The 19848-nt window shown below is 42.4% G+C and overlaps 1 protein-coding gene across 1 annotated transcript in view; it reads left to right on the top strand.

Annotated features, from left to right (window-relative positions):
* Positions 1-2090: 2090 nt before the first annotated feature.
* The window catches only part of tanc1b (tetratricopeptide repeat, ankyrin repeat and coiled-coil containing 1b), a 97348-nt gene continuing 79590 nt past the window's right edge, over positions 2091-19848 (top strand). The window contains exons 1-2 of the mRNA XM_070975614.1: positions 2091-2248; positions 13717-13810. Coding sequence (XP_070831715.1) covers positions 13750-13810 — 61 coding nt within the window. The 5' untranslated portion in view covers positions 2091-2248; positions 13717-13749. The remainder of the gene's footprint in view (positions 2249-13716; positions 13811-19848) is intronic.

Below are 19848 nucleotides of genomic sequence, written 5' to 3'. Positions count from 1 at the left end.
CATGTATCAAACTTTGCACATGAAGCAAGCTGTGTAAAATATTGTTACCTCATGAGGTCACCCTAGACTAAGGTGTTCTGTGAGCTTCACTGGCCAGAACATGACCAGTCCAGAAAGCCTTGCAACATATTTTATTACAATGATGCAGCAGCTCATGTATTAATTCGCACCTTTGAAGTTTTTGCTAGATTTTAAGTCCATGAGATAGTGTTTTGTATGCCTGCACGTTGAGAACATCTTTGCCTCTCCATATAAATGAAGCTGTACGCTGCAGTCAAGGTGCCTTCAGTAGACTCAGATTCAGCATTAAGCTACTGAGCGAAATCCTGCTTTTACCAGCCACTAACACAAACTTCAGTCAATTAGACAACATTTACATAAAAGCTTTAACTCATGTTTCAACCTCTAGTGATCAGCAAGCAGGACGTTTCACAGTTTACCTGCTGAGACTGCTAATAGTGGGACAACTGGTAATTTTTAATTTGTGCATCAAAAGGCTACTTAAATTAAATCTAATTTTAAATGAGTTACATGTGTTACTCAGACAGTGGTAGAAAAAGTGCTCAGATTCTTTATTTACATAAAAAGAATAAAATTAAATATGTAAAAGTACACATGCACTGACAGCAAAATGTGTTAATAGTATAAGTGCTTGTTATAAAACCTCAGAGTGATAAATCTTTGATGCAAAGCACCATTTTATGGTCCATGTTACTTTGTATGCTCTCAGATGATTTAATGCAGCGATGCATTGTGTTTTATGAGCTTCTTTATATCTCCTGTGTAAAATCTTAATCTGCAGAGTACCAAATAACGATAGGTTTAAGATTAATATAAAACTTATCATGTCAGATATATTTTGATCTGAATCAGGGGTGCAGATATGAATTATCTGCTATTTTGTTTGATATGTGGTTTAGTCTATAAAATTGGCAGAAAGTGGTAAAAATGCCTTAAAGTGTTGTTTGTTTTGTCCAAAAACCCAAAGATATTTATTTTCTAATGGTGCAAAAAAGAAAGAGAGTGGCAAATCCTGATATTTTAGAAGCTGGAATCAGAAAATGTTCGACAATACTCTCTGACAAGTGACTCAAATGATTATACCAATTATTGAAATTGGGGCTGATTGATTTCTGTTGATTAATCATTTTCCTTCAACACTCTGACATGAAGGCAGCGAGTATGAAGTTGCCCACAATGGAAACAGGCTTGCCTGTGTGATCAGTACAATAATTGTGTAAATGTACCTTGTTATTTTATCCCTGTATTCAGATAATTTTCAACCTCAGTGTAAAATATTTAATATTATAATGAACAGATGGTGTATGCTTAATGGTGGCCTGTTAAAGGAAAGTTGGGACACCTTTTAGGCTGATTACAGTATTTTCTGGCTCAGTATATTTAAATTTGACTACTTCTGGGTCAACAACAAAAATACATAATTAGATAAAATAAAGGATTCAGTGATATTCAGCAGGAAATGTACTCCTGGCAGTCTGGTGAGGGCTTTGAAACAACATTTAGACTTTTAATTTGGCACATAAATTAATCACAAACGACAAAGTAACCCGCACATGCTCCAACCACCAGCTTTCAACTGCCTCTCATGGCTCGTTTTCACTTACAGCAGCGTTACACGCTTTCATTTGATGAGCTTTTAATTTCAAAATAATTTCTTAGGCAGTTTCTAATCTAATCTGGCACTTATTACAGGGAAAATGGAGAAAAAGAAGCTCTGTGGCAGGTATTTTAGTTAGACTTTAGTCAGTTGTTTAGTTTATTGGCAAGAAATTCCCTGAAAGAGCTGCTCTATTTCAATGAAACCTGCAGAAATCATAATTGAACAGCTGCTTCAATAAATAAAACATGGATGATCAAAGCAGTTATACAGTTTTAGAGACCAGATCCCTGATCAACCCTTTAAATTACAGCCTGCAGCTTACAGTTGTCCTAACACATGTATCTTGCATCTCTTGCGTCCTGTCACGTCCATGAGGCATGCACAGAGAAATGAGGAAGAGGAGGAGGAGGAGGAGGAAGGAGGGGTAGTTTGTCTTGGTTCCCTGCCCTCTGTTGATGTGCCTCCCTTCACAGATGACCTCATGCGGGGAGGAGGAGGAGGAGCCCAGCGTCCCGGAGCCGACCTACGTTGGTGGATCAAGTGGGGACTGAGTTCGAGTGGAGATACGCTGGAAGACCTGGAAAACTTTTAGTTTTTTGGTACGTTCACATCCATGACATTTATCAGGTAAGCCTTCGAAAATGCTCTCAAAGTGGGCTGTGTCGGCCCCGAGGTGTCGGTTCACCGGTACGGAAAAGTCGGGAGAAGTTGCTCGTGAGTTTGTGGGGCAGTTTGAGGGGAGGAATGTCGGGACATGCCCATTGAGCCGGCCGTCAAAGCAGCGGGAGTGACAGCGGTGTGTGTTATTTGCGACTTCTTCTCTGTTCTTCATCCCCTGTGGCCGAGGTGTTTTCTGGGCCGCCGCGGTGAGTGTGGCCGTAAGTCCAGCTAGCTTAGCCGGACATGAAGCTCGGTTAGCCGGTTTGATCGTAGCGCTCCTCCAGGTAACGTCTCCGTTTGCTTTGGAGCTAATGGGACACAAGTCACACTGAAACTGGTTGTTATCCACTGAAAATCCTAAAAATTCACCCTTTCACTTTTTGTTCATTTGTTTTGGGGCACTATGGAAGAGTTCATCGCTCAGTTAGGCTAGTCAATTAATCGATTAGATTTTGCTGGTAACAAATAACAGATTTAGTGGAGTAGCACTGAAGTCTATAAAGTTTTTTCCTTGAAATAAAACTTATTATCTTAAAATTATAAATTTTGTCTAACCAGCTACCCCAAAGATATTCAGTTAGCAATAATAGCCCATACATATTTATGGTTTATTAATTAGCAGTTAAATTGTGCAAAATTCTCTGGTTTCAGATCCTCAAATGAGAGCATTTGCTAATTTTCTATGATTGCAGTATAGCTGCAGCGTTTAATCAATTAATCGCCAACTATTTTGAGCTGGTTTGAGTCATTTTTGTAAAAATAAATTAATAAAAGTCAAAATTCTCTCATTCTTTACTCCTCTGTGACAGTAAATTGAATATTTGTGGTTTGTGGTCAACACAAGTAATTTGAGGTTGTCACCCTGGGCTTTGAGAAACACTGACCACTGTCTGACATTTTATGGACCAAACAGCTCCTCGATTAATTGAGATAATAATCAACAATCAGACTAATTGTGAGTTGCACCCCTAGATTGCAAATGTCCTGTCTTTGGGTTTTAGACTGGTGGTCGGACAGAACACGCTCTGCTCTGGGACGCTGTGACAGACGTTTGTTTTGACTATTTTTTGGGCTGAACGCTTGATTAAAAATAGTCTTAAAGTAATCAGCAGATGAATGATAATAACGAATAGTCGCTGCCTTTGAAGAGTTGCCGGTTTACAGCGTGTCACTCAGGCAGAACAGCCTACATTGCTCGTTAGTGCATGTGTTTGCTTTTATGCAGATAAACAGACATCCAAGAACTTTTGAAGGTAGGTAAGACTTATTGTGGAGGAACATCCTGCTCACCAGGGTGCAGATGTTTTACAAAAAGCCTCATTACTTTTCTTAAAACTGTGTGGTCTTGTTTGATGCTAATGTTAGCCTGTATTTTGTGATTGGATGCGGTGGTTTTCAAACCAGAACCCAGCCCAGATATAGTAGTAGGCTTAAGGCTAAAGGACTGTAATCTTGCGCGCCCACATAGATTGAGTCAGTGAAGTTTGACCACTGGCTGTGTGTGTCTTTTGCTGTTTTCAGCATTTTTTTCAATGGAGGAATCCCCTTCTAAACCAGCCAGGTGCTTTGAAAATCAAAGCTCCGTGCTCGCCCTCTGAGAAGTTGCTTGTTCATGTCAGGATGCAGCTTTGATCAGCGTGAGCACATGAACTCTTCGATTCGAGGCGTCCTCTGAACGGGTCTTCTGAAGTCGTCTTAACCTCCTAAACTCTTGGTTCTACCTTGGCAGAACCTGCCATAACATTTGCTGTTTCCTGTGCTGCTTGTCTCAATCTAGCTCCAAGGGTAATTCCACTGTATATACAGTGTTGATTTTTCCATTTTGACTCAACAGGTGGAACAGGCTTTGTTGCTGACAATCAAGCTGACTGCCAGTTAACCTGGAGATAGTTCATATTAACTTTCCAACATAATTTCAGGCAATTTTACGCCTGTTATGGAACCATTACGGTGGATTTGCATGCCTTTTGCAGAGGCTTGAGCTACCCCAATTGTCTCCCAACTGCAGGGTTATGAGATGTTTGCACTACAGAGCCCTCATCTCATTCAAAGTGCCACAAGAGTTTGCCTCCCAGCCTCTGCAGAGCCTGGTTCCCATGGTCCCCGGCCAGTTGGCCACTAACAGATGCTGGCATCAGAGTTGCATTGTTATGGCTGAGGAGGGAAAGTTACTGGAGCCTGTGACCTGACAGACAGCATACCGAATCGCCCTCGTTGATGATGATTTTGTATGTTTGAAAGGGGTTGCTCATTGCAGAGGCGCATGGATTCAATAGAGGAGTGAGATTTTTAGAGATTAGTTGGGCTCAGCACTGTCCGCATGCTGTTTAACCACAATTGTTATTGAATGAATCCTGAGTGTTGTGTGGTGGGATTCTGTGGATGTTGAATTCCAGGACACTGGAAACCACTAACCAAACCTGACCACAAATTTAAGCCCTAATGTAATGTCCTTTCACATGCTTACAGGGGCTCTCACACCTAACTTATATGCTAAGTTTGAAATGGTGCATTTTACTGTGTGGTTTGGTTTAGTTGGGCTGTTGCGAAAGCTGTCTTTCAAAACCCTGGTTGGTCTTGGTTTCTGTGACAGTAGATAAGGTACTATTATCTATCTGCTTATCATGGGAACTGTCAAGGAAGAAATGTCCTGTGTTATTTATGTGTACGTGATTTATACAGTGTGGCCGAGGCATTTTTTCCTGTCACAGTCGTTGAGGCAGTTTCAGGGCATGTTGCGAGATAAAGGTGTAATTGCAGAAGCAGTTAGCCCCAGAGCTCCTGCGACTTGAACAGACCAGAGGTTGTTATGCACTGTTTTGTGTTTCATGTCATGCTTTTGCCCCCCCCTCACAAACTCCCCAAAGCCCCTCAATTCTGAAATGCCAAGATATTTACCATCAGGCAAAGGAATCATGTTTCATTCTGTGTTGCGATGAAGGATCATAGACAAGCCTACTGGCAAAGTGGCATCATGTAATTAAATTAGCTCATGTTTCTTAAAGACTCGTGACAGCTTCTGTATCGAAACGCTTGCCTCACCGTTTAATTGCCACTTTTTCCCTCAGGTCATCTATAAAAACGTTGCAGAATGACAGCATTGCATATTGAGTTATCTTTGTGTTTCAGTGACGGCGTTAGCTTTGTGCTAGTATGACGCTTTCTGCTGAATTATATACCAATAGTTAGCTTATCGCATCAAAACTAGGGTATTTTCTGTACCATGAGTTGAAAGTCCAGGTGAGCGAGCGAGCAGGCGTGTGTTTTCATGGTCTCTGCACGTGCGTATGTAAGCATGCTTGCCTGCATATATGTATACAGCACGTGTGTGTGTGGAATTGCTTCCAAGTAACAGCTGTTACTGATTTACATTTTTGTTAAGCCTTTCTGAAAGCCCCAGAGACAGACAGCGATGTGGATGCAGAGCGCCTCAGACATACAAAATGTGTGAAATGAAGTATTTGTGGCAAGGTGCTTACACAAATAAAACGAAAAGCAGAATTACTGTTCTTTTCACCGCTTCATGATTATTGTAGCTTTGACAACAAGTGCAGCTCTTTTCCTTCACAGCAAACACACACAAACAAACTACCCGGATAGATTTCATAAGCCGATTTACTACAGAGACTGTATTATATCTCCTGTATACTCATTTTCATTTCTTATTTGTTTATTCCCAGTGAGATTCAGTTAATCTCTTTCTGAAAAGAGTTTTGGCCAAGACAGCAGCATGAAAGTTTCACACAGAAGAACAAACAACAGACTTAGGACAGCAAATTAAAGATTCAATATAATGGACACTGAACATGGGCCTTAGCTGGGGAAGTCCTCTCAAAGCTCTGGGCTCTCACAGAGCGACAGTAAATGGACTGAGTAAAGGAGAGTGTAAGGTCTCCATTCGTCTTTCCATTTCATAAATAGTGTCAAGAATCATAGTGTTTGTTTTTTTCCCCCATCTGTAAGCAAACTGGTGCTGTCAGACCAAATCAATGCATTTATTAGTCACCATAATGCCATCATAAGACAAACAACAAGTCTGGTTAGTGACGTCTCCATACTGGGTGGACACTGGGTGTAAGACTGTTGGACCCATCTCCATGTCACCCTGTCATGGCAATGGATTCGTGAAACAAACCTTATTTTGATTTGCTAGTTTCACTCTGAGCCGGATATGGCTCTATAAAGGCCGGTGCACATAAAATTCAAAATAGAGGCTTGTCCTATTTGATAACTGCACCTGTATGAGGTGTCTGTATTCAAGGCTAGTTGTTCTCGCCTCCTCCCTGATGAATGTGCACTGGCTCACCAGGCATAAAAGTCAGTGGACTCTAGCCTGCTATATTGTGGAATCCTGTAATCCTATAATAATCTCTTTCGTCTTGATAAGATGCTGATTCACGTGTGACCCTCTGACCGACAAACCTTAGCATGAGGAGAATCTCTTTGCAGGAACTTCCTGTAGACTTTAAACACTACTTGTTAATGTTTTACCCTTAATCAAATACCAGGCCTCCTGGGAGGGAAAGTGAGCGTAAGCAACAATGGTTCAGCTTTTATTTATTTTTTACCCCAGATGTTCATTAACACTTGATTGCTACGGCAAATCAGTGTAATAGAGTGATGAAGTTAAATCAGCAGCGATAGCAGGAGTTAACGACTGTAACTCTGATGAGATGATTGTTGCTACTCAGCATGCATTTAGATCCGTCGCTGGTGGGATGTGAGGGGTTTGTAATTGTTTTGGAAGGACTTCTAACAAATTTTAGAGAAAAGGAAAAGTTCAGAGTGGAGAAACTGGTTTGTGAAAGCTAAGAAGACAGACCCACTGCACATGTTAACTCATCTGTAAATCCAGGTTGCACTCTGACCTGTCAGGCTAAATGAATGTAGGTTATTTGTTCGCTTATGCTTAGCCTAGTTTTGTGCAATGTCTCTGTCTTCCTCCTACATTATAGTTTCGGGTTTATTCAGTTTCCAGAGCTCAGGCTGTAATTAACAGAATGATTTCCCTGTAAAACATGCCTCTGCGCTTCTGGAGCAACACTGCTGGGTTATAAAAAGACACAAGTTTTGTCGGCATCACTTCTCAGCCAGCATGTAGGTATGTGTCTTGATTTATTCATCAGTCATATTAGAAAAGATCAAGGACAAGTGGCCTCATAGGACAAATCAGTCTTTCCAAAATGACGGTGCATTTCCCATGGCAGTCTAATGAGTAGATCAGACATGTTATCCTTTTTAATTTCACGTTGAGCCGTGTGGCTTGTTCTCCTTATTAAGGAACTCGCTGGCTTTGCCTCAAGCTACAGCTTTGAATCTGCCCGTGTCTGTGGTGGGACAATATCATTTCCCGTTAGGTACAAGTAAATAATTACAGATGTCTTAAAGTGAGCATCAGCATGTTCTCACCATTTAGCTTTGAAGAATTCTCCCCTGAATTTTCTTATATTCTCTCAGATACATGGTCATGTGTTATGAATACGACCACATGTTTTGCCCATAGCAGAGTTTTGTTCTACCCAGAACACAATGCCACTGATAGTTTCCCTCTCTCGCAGTCTATTTCACACAAACCATTAAAGCCAGAACCTTTCCAATGCCATTTTAGGAACCTAATAACCTTTTCTGGAACTCAACCTGCATTTCAACTGCAGGGACCATGTTCCACATTTGGTTCTTGAGCTTTAGTTCCTGCTCCCAAGGTCGCACTTCCTTTAGGCGCTGGTGGCTCTGGATGGAGTTTGCAGTGCTGAATGTTGTTTATTGGTCAAGCACAAACCTTGAGGCTGCTGCAACCTGTGCATTCATTCAGACTGTCCAGGCTTTTCATGCAAATGGCAGCCAGAGAGTGCTGCTTGGTTTACATATTAAAGTTAGTGTTCAACTGCCTCAACAAAGAGGTGTTCCTCTTTGTTGAGGTGGTTAGTGTGTGGCATGTGCTTTCAAGATTTTTGACAGTTTGACTCCAATTATCGGCCCCTCGGAGACCAGCTATCTGTCTCATATTACCTTTAAAACTCAAGCATCAAGGTGCCGTTTGCCAGACGTCTTCTGTTACTTACAAATACTGCTAATTGTCATTCAAGGATTTCTTTAAAAAATAAAACAATGGTTCTGAACACTGTACTGACTGCTTTATTTGACTTCTAAAATACAGTGTGAAATGCATATTCTTATGCAGTCTTGGCTACCAGCATACACAATATGCTGATTTGGAGATTTTTTGCAAATTGATAGCGCAATAACAACATCATACCCAGAGGTTTTGTGTTTAAGCTGAAAGTGTTTTAAAGCTTAAACTTCTGGATTAAAGTCATTTTGTCACAAAAGTAATACATGCCTGTATGATCCCTCGCTGGGTTGCATACTTGTCAAATGACACAAGCTGGTTGTAGTATTGTATTAACAAGCTAAACATTACTTTTACTCTTCAGGGTTAATCATTAGTGCTCCAAGATATTTCCTTTTTTTGCTCATTCTAAGGTGTAGGCCTGCTTCTCGAGGGCTCTAAGGTGGAGGGCTGTGCAGGAAACACTTGAGTCAAAGCGGTAGGCTAGTTACATAAAAATGTCTGTTCTTTTGTTATTTCCCTTCCACTCATGTTAGTGTGAATAACAACCTTTGTTTACAATGGCTGACACTGAGACTGCGTTGTCCTCCATACCTACTCCCTACACTTCCTCCTTCAAGGTTTGTTAGCTGACTTCCCATTGTTTATGGACCACTTGAGCTCACCATCTAGGCTGAGCCTGTTTCCTGCTCTCAGCGAGTGGACAACAAAAGAATAGATAATTATGGAGTTCACAGGATGAGTTCAAAATACCTGATCTCGTCTAGGCGGTTTTTAATAAACCGATCTGAAGGTCAGCCCGTGGTGAGAGTTTCCATGTTGCTGCTGTGGCAGCGGTGTGGAAATCTGAGAGAGATCATTCATGGAGATTCAGTTGATGAACAGAGCTGGCAGGGTGTTTTGACAGGCAGGAGATGAATGCGTAGGGTGGAAAATAGCAGTTTGCTGCAATCCTGGAAGAGCGGTGAAGTTGATCTGAGCTTAAGGGTGCTATCTCTATTGTGTGCTACCTGACACAGGACAAAGCATGTTCTAACTCACCAACTGCCAATGTATGTGAAATGCTTCCCTGCCAGAGGCAATTGGGTCAAACAATCCTGTTTCCGTTCTATATATAGCGTTCCTCTCAGATGACTGTGGTATAGCTGGATGGCCCCATTAACCACATGTCACATCAGCATTGTGCAGGTGAGGATCTTTTCTTCCTCACACCTTGTATAAATTTGACCTCTATCAAGTCAGGAATGACCTGGAAAAACATACATGTTGATAACCTGAGGAACCCTTAACCACCCTGGTTTCCAATTTCTCTCCTTTGAAAGGAAACCGTCTCTGCATTGTACCGTAGACTGGAGCCCTGTTTATTGTTGCCTCGAGCTGTTCCAAGGTAACGGACAGCCCACGTTGAAGGCCGCAGAGCTGACATATGCCTGGTTGGAAATGCCAGCAGTGGGGAAGCATCCTTAATGCTTCATGTTATTGCCCAGATACACTGAAAAGGTCTACGGTGTCCGGAGCGTTTCGAAGACCGTTAAGGACTTTTGATGACCAGGCCGTTGGTCTCTTGACGTAAACGAAGAGGCAGTGCCATCAGCACAATACTCTTCTGTTCCGGGGCTTCTGCTTGCTCTTGGGGTGTCTTGCACAGAGCAAGCGTGAATATCGAGTGTATTTTGTTTATTCAGCCAGTGTGTGTGTCCACAAAGACCCTCGAGCCACTGTGGGATTTCACTGCTGTTTTAATATTGAGAGGCCCCTTTTAAGGGGCCACGCTTTGAGGCTGATATCCAAACACAGCTTAAGAGCGCTGGGATGGACCTGACTTTGAGGGCTTCAGGAATCTTGATGCCTGTCTCGCTGCAATGCATACCATGCAGTCCATTCGTCTCCTGTCTGAGGAGACTTTCTTACCAAGGTTACCTTTATGTCCCTGTCCCCGTCACAGCTTGAGTGCGGCTGCATTTGATGTTGATTGTGGTGCCTTTGCTGTTGTAAGATCCATTAAAAACAGCCTAAAGCCCAGACAACATCAACACATATTCTTCTCATGCCTGTTTCAAATAATGTATTCATGAATACAGACGACTCGTCTCTACAGTGCATCAGTGCATCATGTTACATTTTGTTGAGGATTTCTACCCTATAGGCCGATGTAACTGATACCCACAATCATGCAATCTGTCATTTCATGGTATAGCTACAATTGATATGTGTAAAATGTCAGCAGCATCATACTGACTGTGTTGCATCATAAACAAACACCAGCTTGCTTTCTTATGGGGACAGTGTTAGCTCCTACAGAGGCTTATTGCCCTTAATCAGTTGTATTTTTATATGGTTTGAATGCTACCCACTATGTGTTAACTATGTTTTTGGAGAGACAAAGCTACAAATCACACAGTGAGTATTTCAGGGGACTTGGGAGTTTAGAAACTTCCTAACTCATACACAGATCCATTCTGACAAAATCCCATCATATTTGATGACTGATTTGAGTAAACATATTACTAACTGTACCTTCTTCCTTGTGCTCAGGTCACATCTCATAAAAATGTTGTTGCACCTCTATCAGACATTGTTGGAGTCAGTATAATAATAACATTATCTTTATCCATAACCCCTCCCCCCTGTGCCCACTGCAATCCAGTGTTACAGTTATGTGTTATGTTTGGAAAAACATATAGTCATAGTATGTAGCACTGGATCTACATTGTGGCTCACAGGAACCAAGACACTTTTGGTTTGTTTGCAATATATGTTATGATCACTATGAGAATGTTAAATCAATGCCTTTGCTGATGCATTTGGCTTTCATTCAAATAGTGTTCAGGGCTTAATTCCTCCACCCTGAATAAAAATGGCTAATGGGGGCATACCAGTGGATAAAAAAGTGATGACGGTGGATGATGGCTGAAGAGGTGGCTCTCTCAGTAGGCACTGACTGTGTGTGTCCGGTCAGGTGGCTGGGACGGGGAGGGGGCGATGGAAGGAATTCGTCATGTTGGCTTTTGGAGATTCAAGAGGGCGTTTCTCATTTCCTCTGGGTTAACCTGGGTGATGTTTATTGTGACTGCGGGGATGCGCAGCCAGCTCCCACACGGCAGTCAGCAGTTTCATGGACTAGGCTAATGTACTTCACCATACTCTACTGAACGAGACTACTCTATACAGATACTGCCAGACACAGTCCTCAGATCTGTTTGTGATGTCATTGTTTGTATTACTTCTAGTTGGTAGAATTCTGTTTGCTTTTTGATTTGAGGAATTTCAAGTCATTTCTCACCTCACTGTGACTTGCGAGCGTCATTAGACGACCACTTCAGAGTTGTAGTAATACTGTGATTTTTTTGGCAGCAGTCTGAGAACATGCTAAGTTTGATTTAGAGTAACGGCTACCACTGGCCCTTGTTGGCCTTTTGATGTTGAGCTGGTTACTACGAGTATAAGAGACATTAGTTGCCTTTTGTGTTTTGTTATCATAATGTGGACATGCCTAAGGGAAGGTAGCGTTGAAGTTTAAAGGCTTGTTATAAGACACTTTTCACCTAGCTTATATGGTGAAGAGACAAACTGGGTCAGTCAGTGGGAAATTTCATCCTTGGCAAGAACAAGGGTTAGAGGAAATGGTGACTCATAGAAAAGGATGAATCTCGAGCAGTTCGGCCACACAAATTGCTGGACAGCCTTCAGGTCACTGTAGTCACAGCCGCAAGTTAACAGAAGTAGCAAGTTGCAGAAGAAGCATTGCACGTGACTTGGAGAAATCCACGGATGGGACATTTGTGAACTGACTATCAGTTTGTTTTGACTCGAACTCACATTTCAGTGTTCAGTTTAAATCAGCTGAGCGGACCCTTAGCATCTTCTTCCTTATACAAGCCTTACATGCCAAGTTCAGGCGTTACTTGGCAAGGCACTTGACTTTTTGGATGGTTTTTATTTGAGTGACAAATGGCTGCTGGAAGAAGAAGTCAGGGTCACGTTTACACTGAAAGCTCGTGACCTTTCTGATCTGATGCTCTGAATGCCTAAGTTTGCTATTTGTTTTTTCTTTTTTCCTAGACCTTGCATTATATTGTGTAGCTTCTCGAGGTGGACGTAAGGGGAATACTAAATGAGTGTTTGGCAACTTTAAAATAACTGAATTCATCAGTTGCAGAAGGTATGGGGCAAAAAAACATAGTAGGCTGGGATAATGCGATGGCCTTGCTTTGTGTGTGTGTTTTCCCTGGGTTCTTTCGAGTGAAACCCAAATGCAGTCATCACATGCTACCTTGAAACTGCATTCATAATCTTGATTTGGCATTTGGCGAGTGAGTAAATCACCATGAAAAGTACACTTTTTGACCGGTCAAGGCTGAGTTGAGATGTGCAGAGGCTCATCAGGGAATTGCCCCCTACACCTCCATCTCCCATAACTGATTCAGTGGAGGCGCTGCTTCACTGTGTTTCATCTGACACCATCAAGGATGAAAAGGGCAGATCGATAGCCTCTCTCACAGCAGCAGTAAGAGGACCTAGATATTTAAAGCCTGGCTTCTGGGTTTGAGAACTCAGTGCAGGAACTGTATGTTTTGTTTGCAGAAGGCATACCCTTATTTGGTTGAAGCTATTCTGTTCTCTTCATTGGAAAGATTTGCTCTGCTGCTATTAATACAGTAGGGTACCCTGTAGCAGCATAAAATATATTTAGAGGGTTAGAAACCAAATATCCCACACAATTATCTGTTGTAGCTGCCGCTGTGTTTAGTTAACTGTGTTTTTTACCATTGTCCAACTACATAAGACTTAAATAACTCCAAAGTAAACAAGCACATCAAGGCAACCCCAGGCTGGACCTGGAGTTCATGTTATACCGTTTAACTCTGAGGATTCAAAATGCACACCAGCTCGGGAACAACCATGGAGAGCAGTCGCAAACACCCAAGTTCAGCCGCATAGCATCAATTACATGTGGAATTCAGGGCATTCGACAGAGTGTTTTCCTGCATAACAAGATAGCAGAACTTGTCCTTTTCTGTTTAAATATTGGAGCATTCTTTCCATGCGGCCCCCACTGATGACCTGCAGGATTGGGAGTACTGTGGGAAAAACTACCAGGCCGGTGCCAGCTAAGCACTATGAAATGCGGATATTCACTTTTTTTACTATGTTGGGTTTCAGAGGACGCATTTTGTGTTTGGTTATTTTCTAGGTTAAAAAAGACTTTGATATGCAAGTTCTGTTCTGTTTTGTTCCATGAATAAAAAGAAATCTTTTGTGTTCCTGGATGATTTTCATGGATTTGCAGGAGGGTTAATAGATGCATTTCTGTTGTCTTGTGGCTGTGAGTGACTGAATTTCTTTTGGTTTATTTTCCCCCCAGAGTCCCTACAGAGAGGATTCCAAGAGTCTTGCCATGTTTAAGGCAGTGCTGAAGAAGAACAGAGATGGGGGCAAGGGGAGCAAGAAGGACTCAGGTATGTGGACGATCAGGGAGGAAAACAAGAAGCTAGGTTTCAGAGAACAAATACCCCAAAGCCTCAGACCCTCTGTTTCAGAGGTAGATCTAGAGACACTTGTGTTTATAAATGCATTTCTGACTATGGAAACTTTCTGAAGTGTCTGTCTTAGACGCTCACGTTAGTAAAGGTTTGGGGGTTGTGAAGGCTGAAGTGAGTTAAAAAAGAAAGTGGAGATGAAAGGACAAAAGACATAATAAATCCAAAGTGCACACTTTGCAAACACGCTGTCATCTAAGTCATCATTTGCAGTAATAGCCTGAATATATATATGGCCAATAATTTAGCCTTCCCACCTCTGTCTGGAAATGTTTGCTTTGAAGAGCACTGTGTGGTTCTTCGTGACTGACACCTATGTAAATACCTACAGTAAGTGCCGCAAGAGATGTTTGCACACAGAGAACAAATTAAAATATCACAGGTCAAGGTAGTTATTCACTTAAACAAAACAAATAAGTGTCGCTATATAACTGAAGCCAGTGGAGTGCGTAGTGTATATGCAGGTAGCGTGACTAAACGGTGGCGTGGAGCTTCGAAAGAAATTCCTCCGGTGCTTTGTTTACATATGATTGTAAGCGCCGTCACCATAACTCAAAGAGAGGTTTACTAAAGCATCTGGCACATTGCATATGTGAAAAAGTTACTGGCCATTTTGTTTAACGTGTGGCTTTACACCGCAGTTAGTAGCAACAGTGGGCCCAGAATGCAACGCTCCAAGTAAGGCCCTTGGTGTAACGGCAGGGCCCCTAACAGTCTATGTAGGAACGGTGTGGAGCAAATTAAAACTGCATAGGCTCACACACTGTGTGCCAGCTCTGCAGCCCAGCACCAGCCGGGCGCATCTCAAAAGTCATCCAGAATTCCTAAAACCGCTGCTACGTCTATAATTGTCCATCTTTCTTTGGTTTAATTTTGACTGTACAGACAACCCGGCCATTGTGTCATAGCAGATGTTTTCTTTGCCTTTGGAAATCTGTATTATTTTCCAACATGACTAAACATGAGTCACACTCAGCAATACATTGTTGACTCGTCTCTTGTTCATACAGCCCCCCCCCCGATCCGTCTTTTTGCTTATACTGCATCTACCAGCCTGGGCTTGATTTACCACCTCAGGACTGGTTTTAACAGGTAGTTTGGTTCAGTCACTGTACACAGAAGACACATGTCTCATAGCTCTGCTCTGTCTGCCTTCGTCTGATCTGATTGTTTTCATTCAACAGTCAGTGCTGAAATTAAAGGGGAAAGAGTCTGACCTGCTTTTAGACAGCGGTCACCTCTCCTCTGCTGTATTGTTTTCTATCTAGTTGCTGCCACCTGTCTCGCAAGTATGAATCACTGTGATAACACAGTTACCCAGACATACACGCACCCTCCCACACACACCTTAACACAGGAGGTTCTGTGTATGTAAAGGCTGGGAGCAGCAGAGTTTTATGGCGGGATACAACTCCTTTATCCCAGCCTTACTCTCCCAGTTGGACCCCATTCATCAAGCCAAAGTAGCTCTGTCTCCCTTTCTCATGCTGGGACAATAAAATCTGGCCTCTCCTCTCGGTTTTTTAGGGCTCTTAAGACAGATGAGAGGTCACAGAGATACAACAGCCAGCAGTGGTCACTTTGTCCAGCTGGTGTTGGTGCATGGGTCGCAGATCTTTTCTTCGTATCTTTTCATTTTCAGACTTTCAGAGGTTTTTGAAGGACAGACTCGCCGAAATGTGCAGAAATCCTAATGAGACTGTTGGCAGATCCCCTTTAATAGCCTGTAATTAACAAGAGTAGTTCCAAAAGTTAGCTTGATTATGATTTAGATCAGCCACAGCAGATCATTTCCTTTGATCTTTTTTCATCAAACATGTTCCCATATGTCAACACAAATAGTAACTTTCGATGAAAGTGTTAAATTGCATCTCGCGTCCCTCTGTGTTTACTAGTCTGTTGTCCTTGAAGAGTATTTGTAAATTCAGGTCCTTCCTGGGATCTGAAATGAGGTTTGTAACACAGACGCCCTGATGAGGAAAGCTGTGTTAATCAAATTGGGTACACTGCAGTAGAGTTAATGGTCCCTGAGACAAGATAGTACCATATTGCACATAAAATATTCACTACACTTTGTGCGAGGCTTGAATAAAGATTGAATTTTTTTCCTCCACATGGTTTTGGGAAGCAAAGTTATTTTGAAATTAAATGTCTGGTACTCTGGAGTTTTGTCATCTACTTTATTAGATGCGTTTCTATCTTTCTGCTATTTTCAAATTAGATTATGGCCGAGGATTTGTTCGATTTAGGTGATTCAGCATCAGTGTTGAGATTTCTGTCTGCTTTGGGGTAATGTGTCCCTGTTTTATACCTGAGAGCTGGCAATGGTGTTTATCTTTTGCCGACAAGCTTGTTTGGTGAGGTTAATAATTTTGTTCTTGGCAGACTGTTTTTTTGCTGATGAATGAAAACCGTGTTTATTAGTCAACCTCATTGTGTCTCACAGTCCTCCATTACAAGTCAGACTGCGTCGACTGTCCGTCCTTCAGAAGGACAAAGTTCCAGTTAAATCTGCTCAGCAACATATAATGGAAATCAGTGGGAGGAAAGACCTTGATAATTGTATAATTGCAAGATAGCTCAGCATATGTTGCTCATGACATGGTGGCTATGGACTGGAGGCAACTTTAAAGCAGTCAAGGAAACTTGGCCCCTATGCCAGATACCACTACAGTCATTAGCTCTCCTTTGGGATCTCCCCATTGCCAAGACCACAAAAACACACAGTTTGCTAATTTAGTCTTTCCATCATGTGCTCCTCCTAGATCCTTCCTCCTCCTCCTCCTCCTCCTCGCTTGCCTCTTCAAGACTCAGTCTGTTAGGAATCTGTTTGGAATTGGCCCTTTTAATCCCTTTTAAGTACTCTTTTTTTTATGGTCTGCCAATCTGGAAGTGGGACGCTAGTTTGCTGTGGCTTGTTGCCTTTGATGTCAACCTTTTCTGAGAGAGGTTACACGGCAAGCAGGCCCCACTGGAGCTAATAGATTTGGGACCCCGAGGCACAAGAAGATGATTATATTGTAAAGAATCAAACAGTGTTTTAATTGGTGTTCTCTTTGAGGACCCTCAGATTTTACTGCAAGTTTCACCTATGACTTCCTACGAAGTCACAGCAGTGTCTGCTTTGTAGTTCACTGAAAAACAAATTGCTTGTTTCAAGTTGGTAAAATTGTTTTGGTGCAGCGTCTTGTCATGAAGGAACCGGTTTCATCCTGTTTTCCTCTTGATGCAAACAACAGTTTTCTGAAGCCACAGCCTGTCGCACTTACAGACAGAAGATGCTCCATGCGTCGCTGTGATTCCTCTCTGACACACACACACACACACACACACACACACACACACACACACACACACACACACACACACACACACACACACACACTTGTGATCCCTTGGACGCGACTTTGTTTGACTAGCTTCAGGAGATCAAACCGAAGTCGCACACGTCACCTCTCAGCCACCTTTTTTCCTGCTCTCTTTATTTATTTATGTGAGGTCACATGCAGACAGGCCACTCAGGCAGATAGGGTTGTGACAGTTCATGGTGCAGATGATTAAGTCACATGTCAACAACTGCGTCCTGAAGTGAATATGGGCTAAATTTGATTTAGTTTTCGGCTGTTTCTCTGTGTTGACATTTTATTGGTGCAAGTGAAGTGAAGATAAGCATTAAGCCATGCCGGCTCCCTTTAGTGGACTTGAAACGCGTGAGGACAAGTTTGCATTTTTTCCACCATGATTTAATTCTCTCTTTGGTGAGAGCGGCCTGCTGGCTGACTCAGTTTCTTGAGTAAAGTATACTGCTTCTTATTGTCCTGGGAGCATTTTCAAACAGTGTCTCTTCATGATGTGAAACAGCGTTTTTGACTCAGCTTTAATGGCCCAGTATGACTATATGTGTGTGTGTGTGTGTGTGTGTGTGTGTGTGTGTGTGTGTGTGTGTGTGTGTGTGTGTGTGTCTCTGTGTGTGTGTTGCTTAATGCAACTGAAGGCCCTCCAACCCGTTGAGCTTGGCTGCTCGAGGCAGCTGCCAGACAGTTGTCTGTCTGTTGTGGGTGATGCAGTGTTAATCACACTAGTTTGCATTGCTGTGCACCCTTTGAGGATGATAACAGTTTCAGCTGTTTATTCCCCCCCACAAACTCTCTCTCACACACAAACACAACCATCACCAGTTGGCAGTGCTTTTCCTAATTTGTTTGACAGTACGGAGACAGAAGCCACTCATGCACCTGGCGGGGCGGGAGGCAGCAGGCCTGTTGTTGATCCTAACCCTAACCCTGCCGGCAAAGGAGGGTCAACCTTGCCCTGCTTTAACTTAATGTCCTGGGAGTGAATCTAATCTAATTTTCCTTTTATGACATGCTGATAGCCATGACATGACTAATTTTGCACAATGGCCTTTGTGATAACTGCATCTGCAGCAGAGTCCCCCTTGAAAGGTGACGTTCCTGTGTCATTTTCGAATGCGGCACGGCTTGCAACTGAAGTTTAAACACGTGACCGCTGTACTCTTATCATCATCAAGGTCTCCCACAGCAGGGGGTGGTTTTTCTGCACGGACCAAAAAAAAAAAAAATAATAATAATGAGAGGCAGCTGAGGATACGCAGACACGAGAACATAACGTGTTGTCGGTTTGCTGCCAAGCAGAATTTTGAAATCGGCACAGTCATTTTAAAAGAGGCAATTCACGGTCTGGAGCAGCCTCATTTAGATTTCAGGATGGAGATGAAGTGAAAGATAATGGGGATGTTCCCATACACGAACAAATGTGTGTGTTCATCTGTGTGTGTGTGTGTGTGTGTGTGTGAGAGAGAGAGAGGCCATTAAGCACTCTGTTGCCTCAGCTGTGGTGGTGACTGGTACATGCTGTCTCTGCAGTTTCTGTGAGTTCCGCGGGTGTTTTGACATGAAACAGTGATTTGTTGCTAAGGGTCACACAACAGCAAATTGGTTACAAAGCAGGATTTTGTTTTGTTTGGAGGATTTCGTATGGGTTTTTGAAATTTGATAGGTCGTCGGCTAACCTTTTGTGCTAAATTTCCTTCAGAGGTGGACTCAGGAGCCCTGCAGTAAATACTTCCGTAGTTTTTGTGGAGCCTGTCAGTGAGGTGTTAATTCATCTAATAATAAATTTAAAGCAGTAGTTCCTGCTGTTTAGTTACTGTTTATTATGGTTTAATTAGGCTGAAGACAGCAGCTGACAGTGCAGAAATTACCTCACTGATTTCTGTAATCTGTCTTCCGTCGTCTGTGTTGTGTATTCCCTGTCTGTGGTGATACAGTTCGATATTGCAGCTGACATTGCAGAGATTCCTTCCCTGTTGTCTGTATTCATTCTCTTTCAACTGCCCTCGGGGGTTTAACTTGAGGAATTTTTTCCTGTTATGGGAAGACTTCCCTTGATAAACAATAACCACAGGTGGTTGGGCAGTTATTCGTTCAAAGGAAAAAAAGAGCGTTTGATGGACAGTTGTTTGTCTGAACAAAAGCTGTTTTTATTGGTTGCCGGACAAATAAAAAAAAATTTGTCTCAAGAAAAAGAAAATATTTCATAGCTTCATTCCACAGACCTTTATTGCCCAGGAATAGTATAGCTGTCTCTTGTTGTCAGAAATAGAAATGCTTCATCTCTGTTCAGATGTGAGTCAGAGGGAACCACAGGCTGTTTTTGGAGGACAGCAGCATCAGTTACACACTAAAACACTCAACAGGCCTTACTTTAGCCCTGCAGTCTTCTCTCACCCTTTGGTCTTTTTAATGCCTGCCAACCACTTTGGCTACAGAAAAAAGTAATGGTCAACTAACCGGCAAGGGATGTGCTTCATGTTGCTAATATGTGTGACACAGGATCCTTTCTGAGAACCTTTATTTCTAGTCGGAGGTGTGTTATTTGCTGGTTAGGTGCAGTTTATCGCTGAGGAGAAGTGATCACAATGGACTCTCTCACTG

Source organism: Chaetodon trifascialis, chromosome 12 (assembly GCF_039877785.1).
Source record: "Chaetodon trifascialis isolate fChaTrf1 chromosome 12, fChaTrf1.hap1, whole genome shotgun sequence".
Lineage (NCBI taxonomy): Eukaryota > Metazoa > Chordata > Actinopteri > Chaetodontiformes > Chaetodontidae > Chaetodon > Chaetodon trifascialis.
Note: the sequence above shows the minus strand (reverse complement) of the source record. Positions and strands in the feature narration are given on the sequence as shown.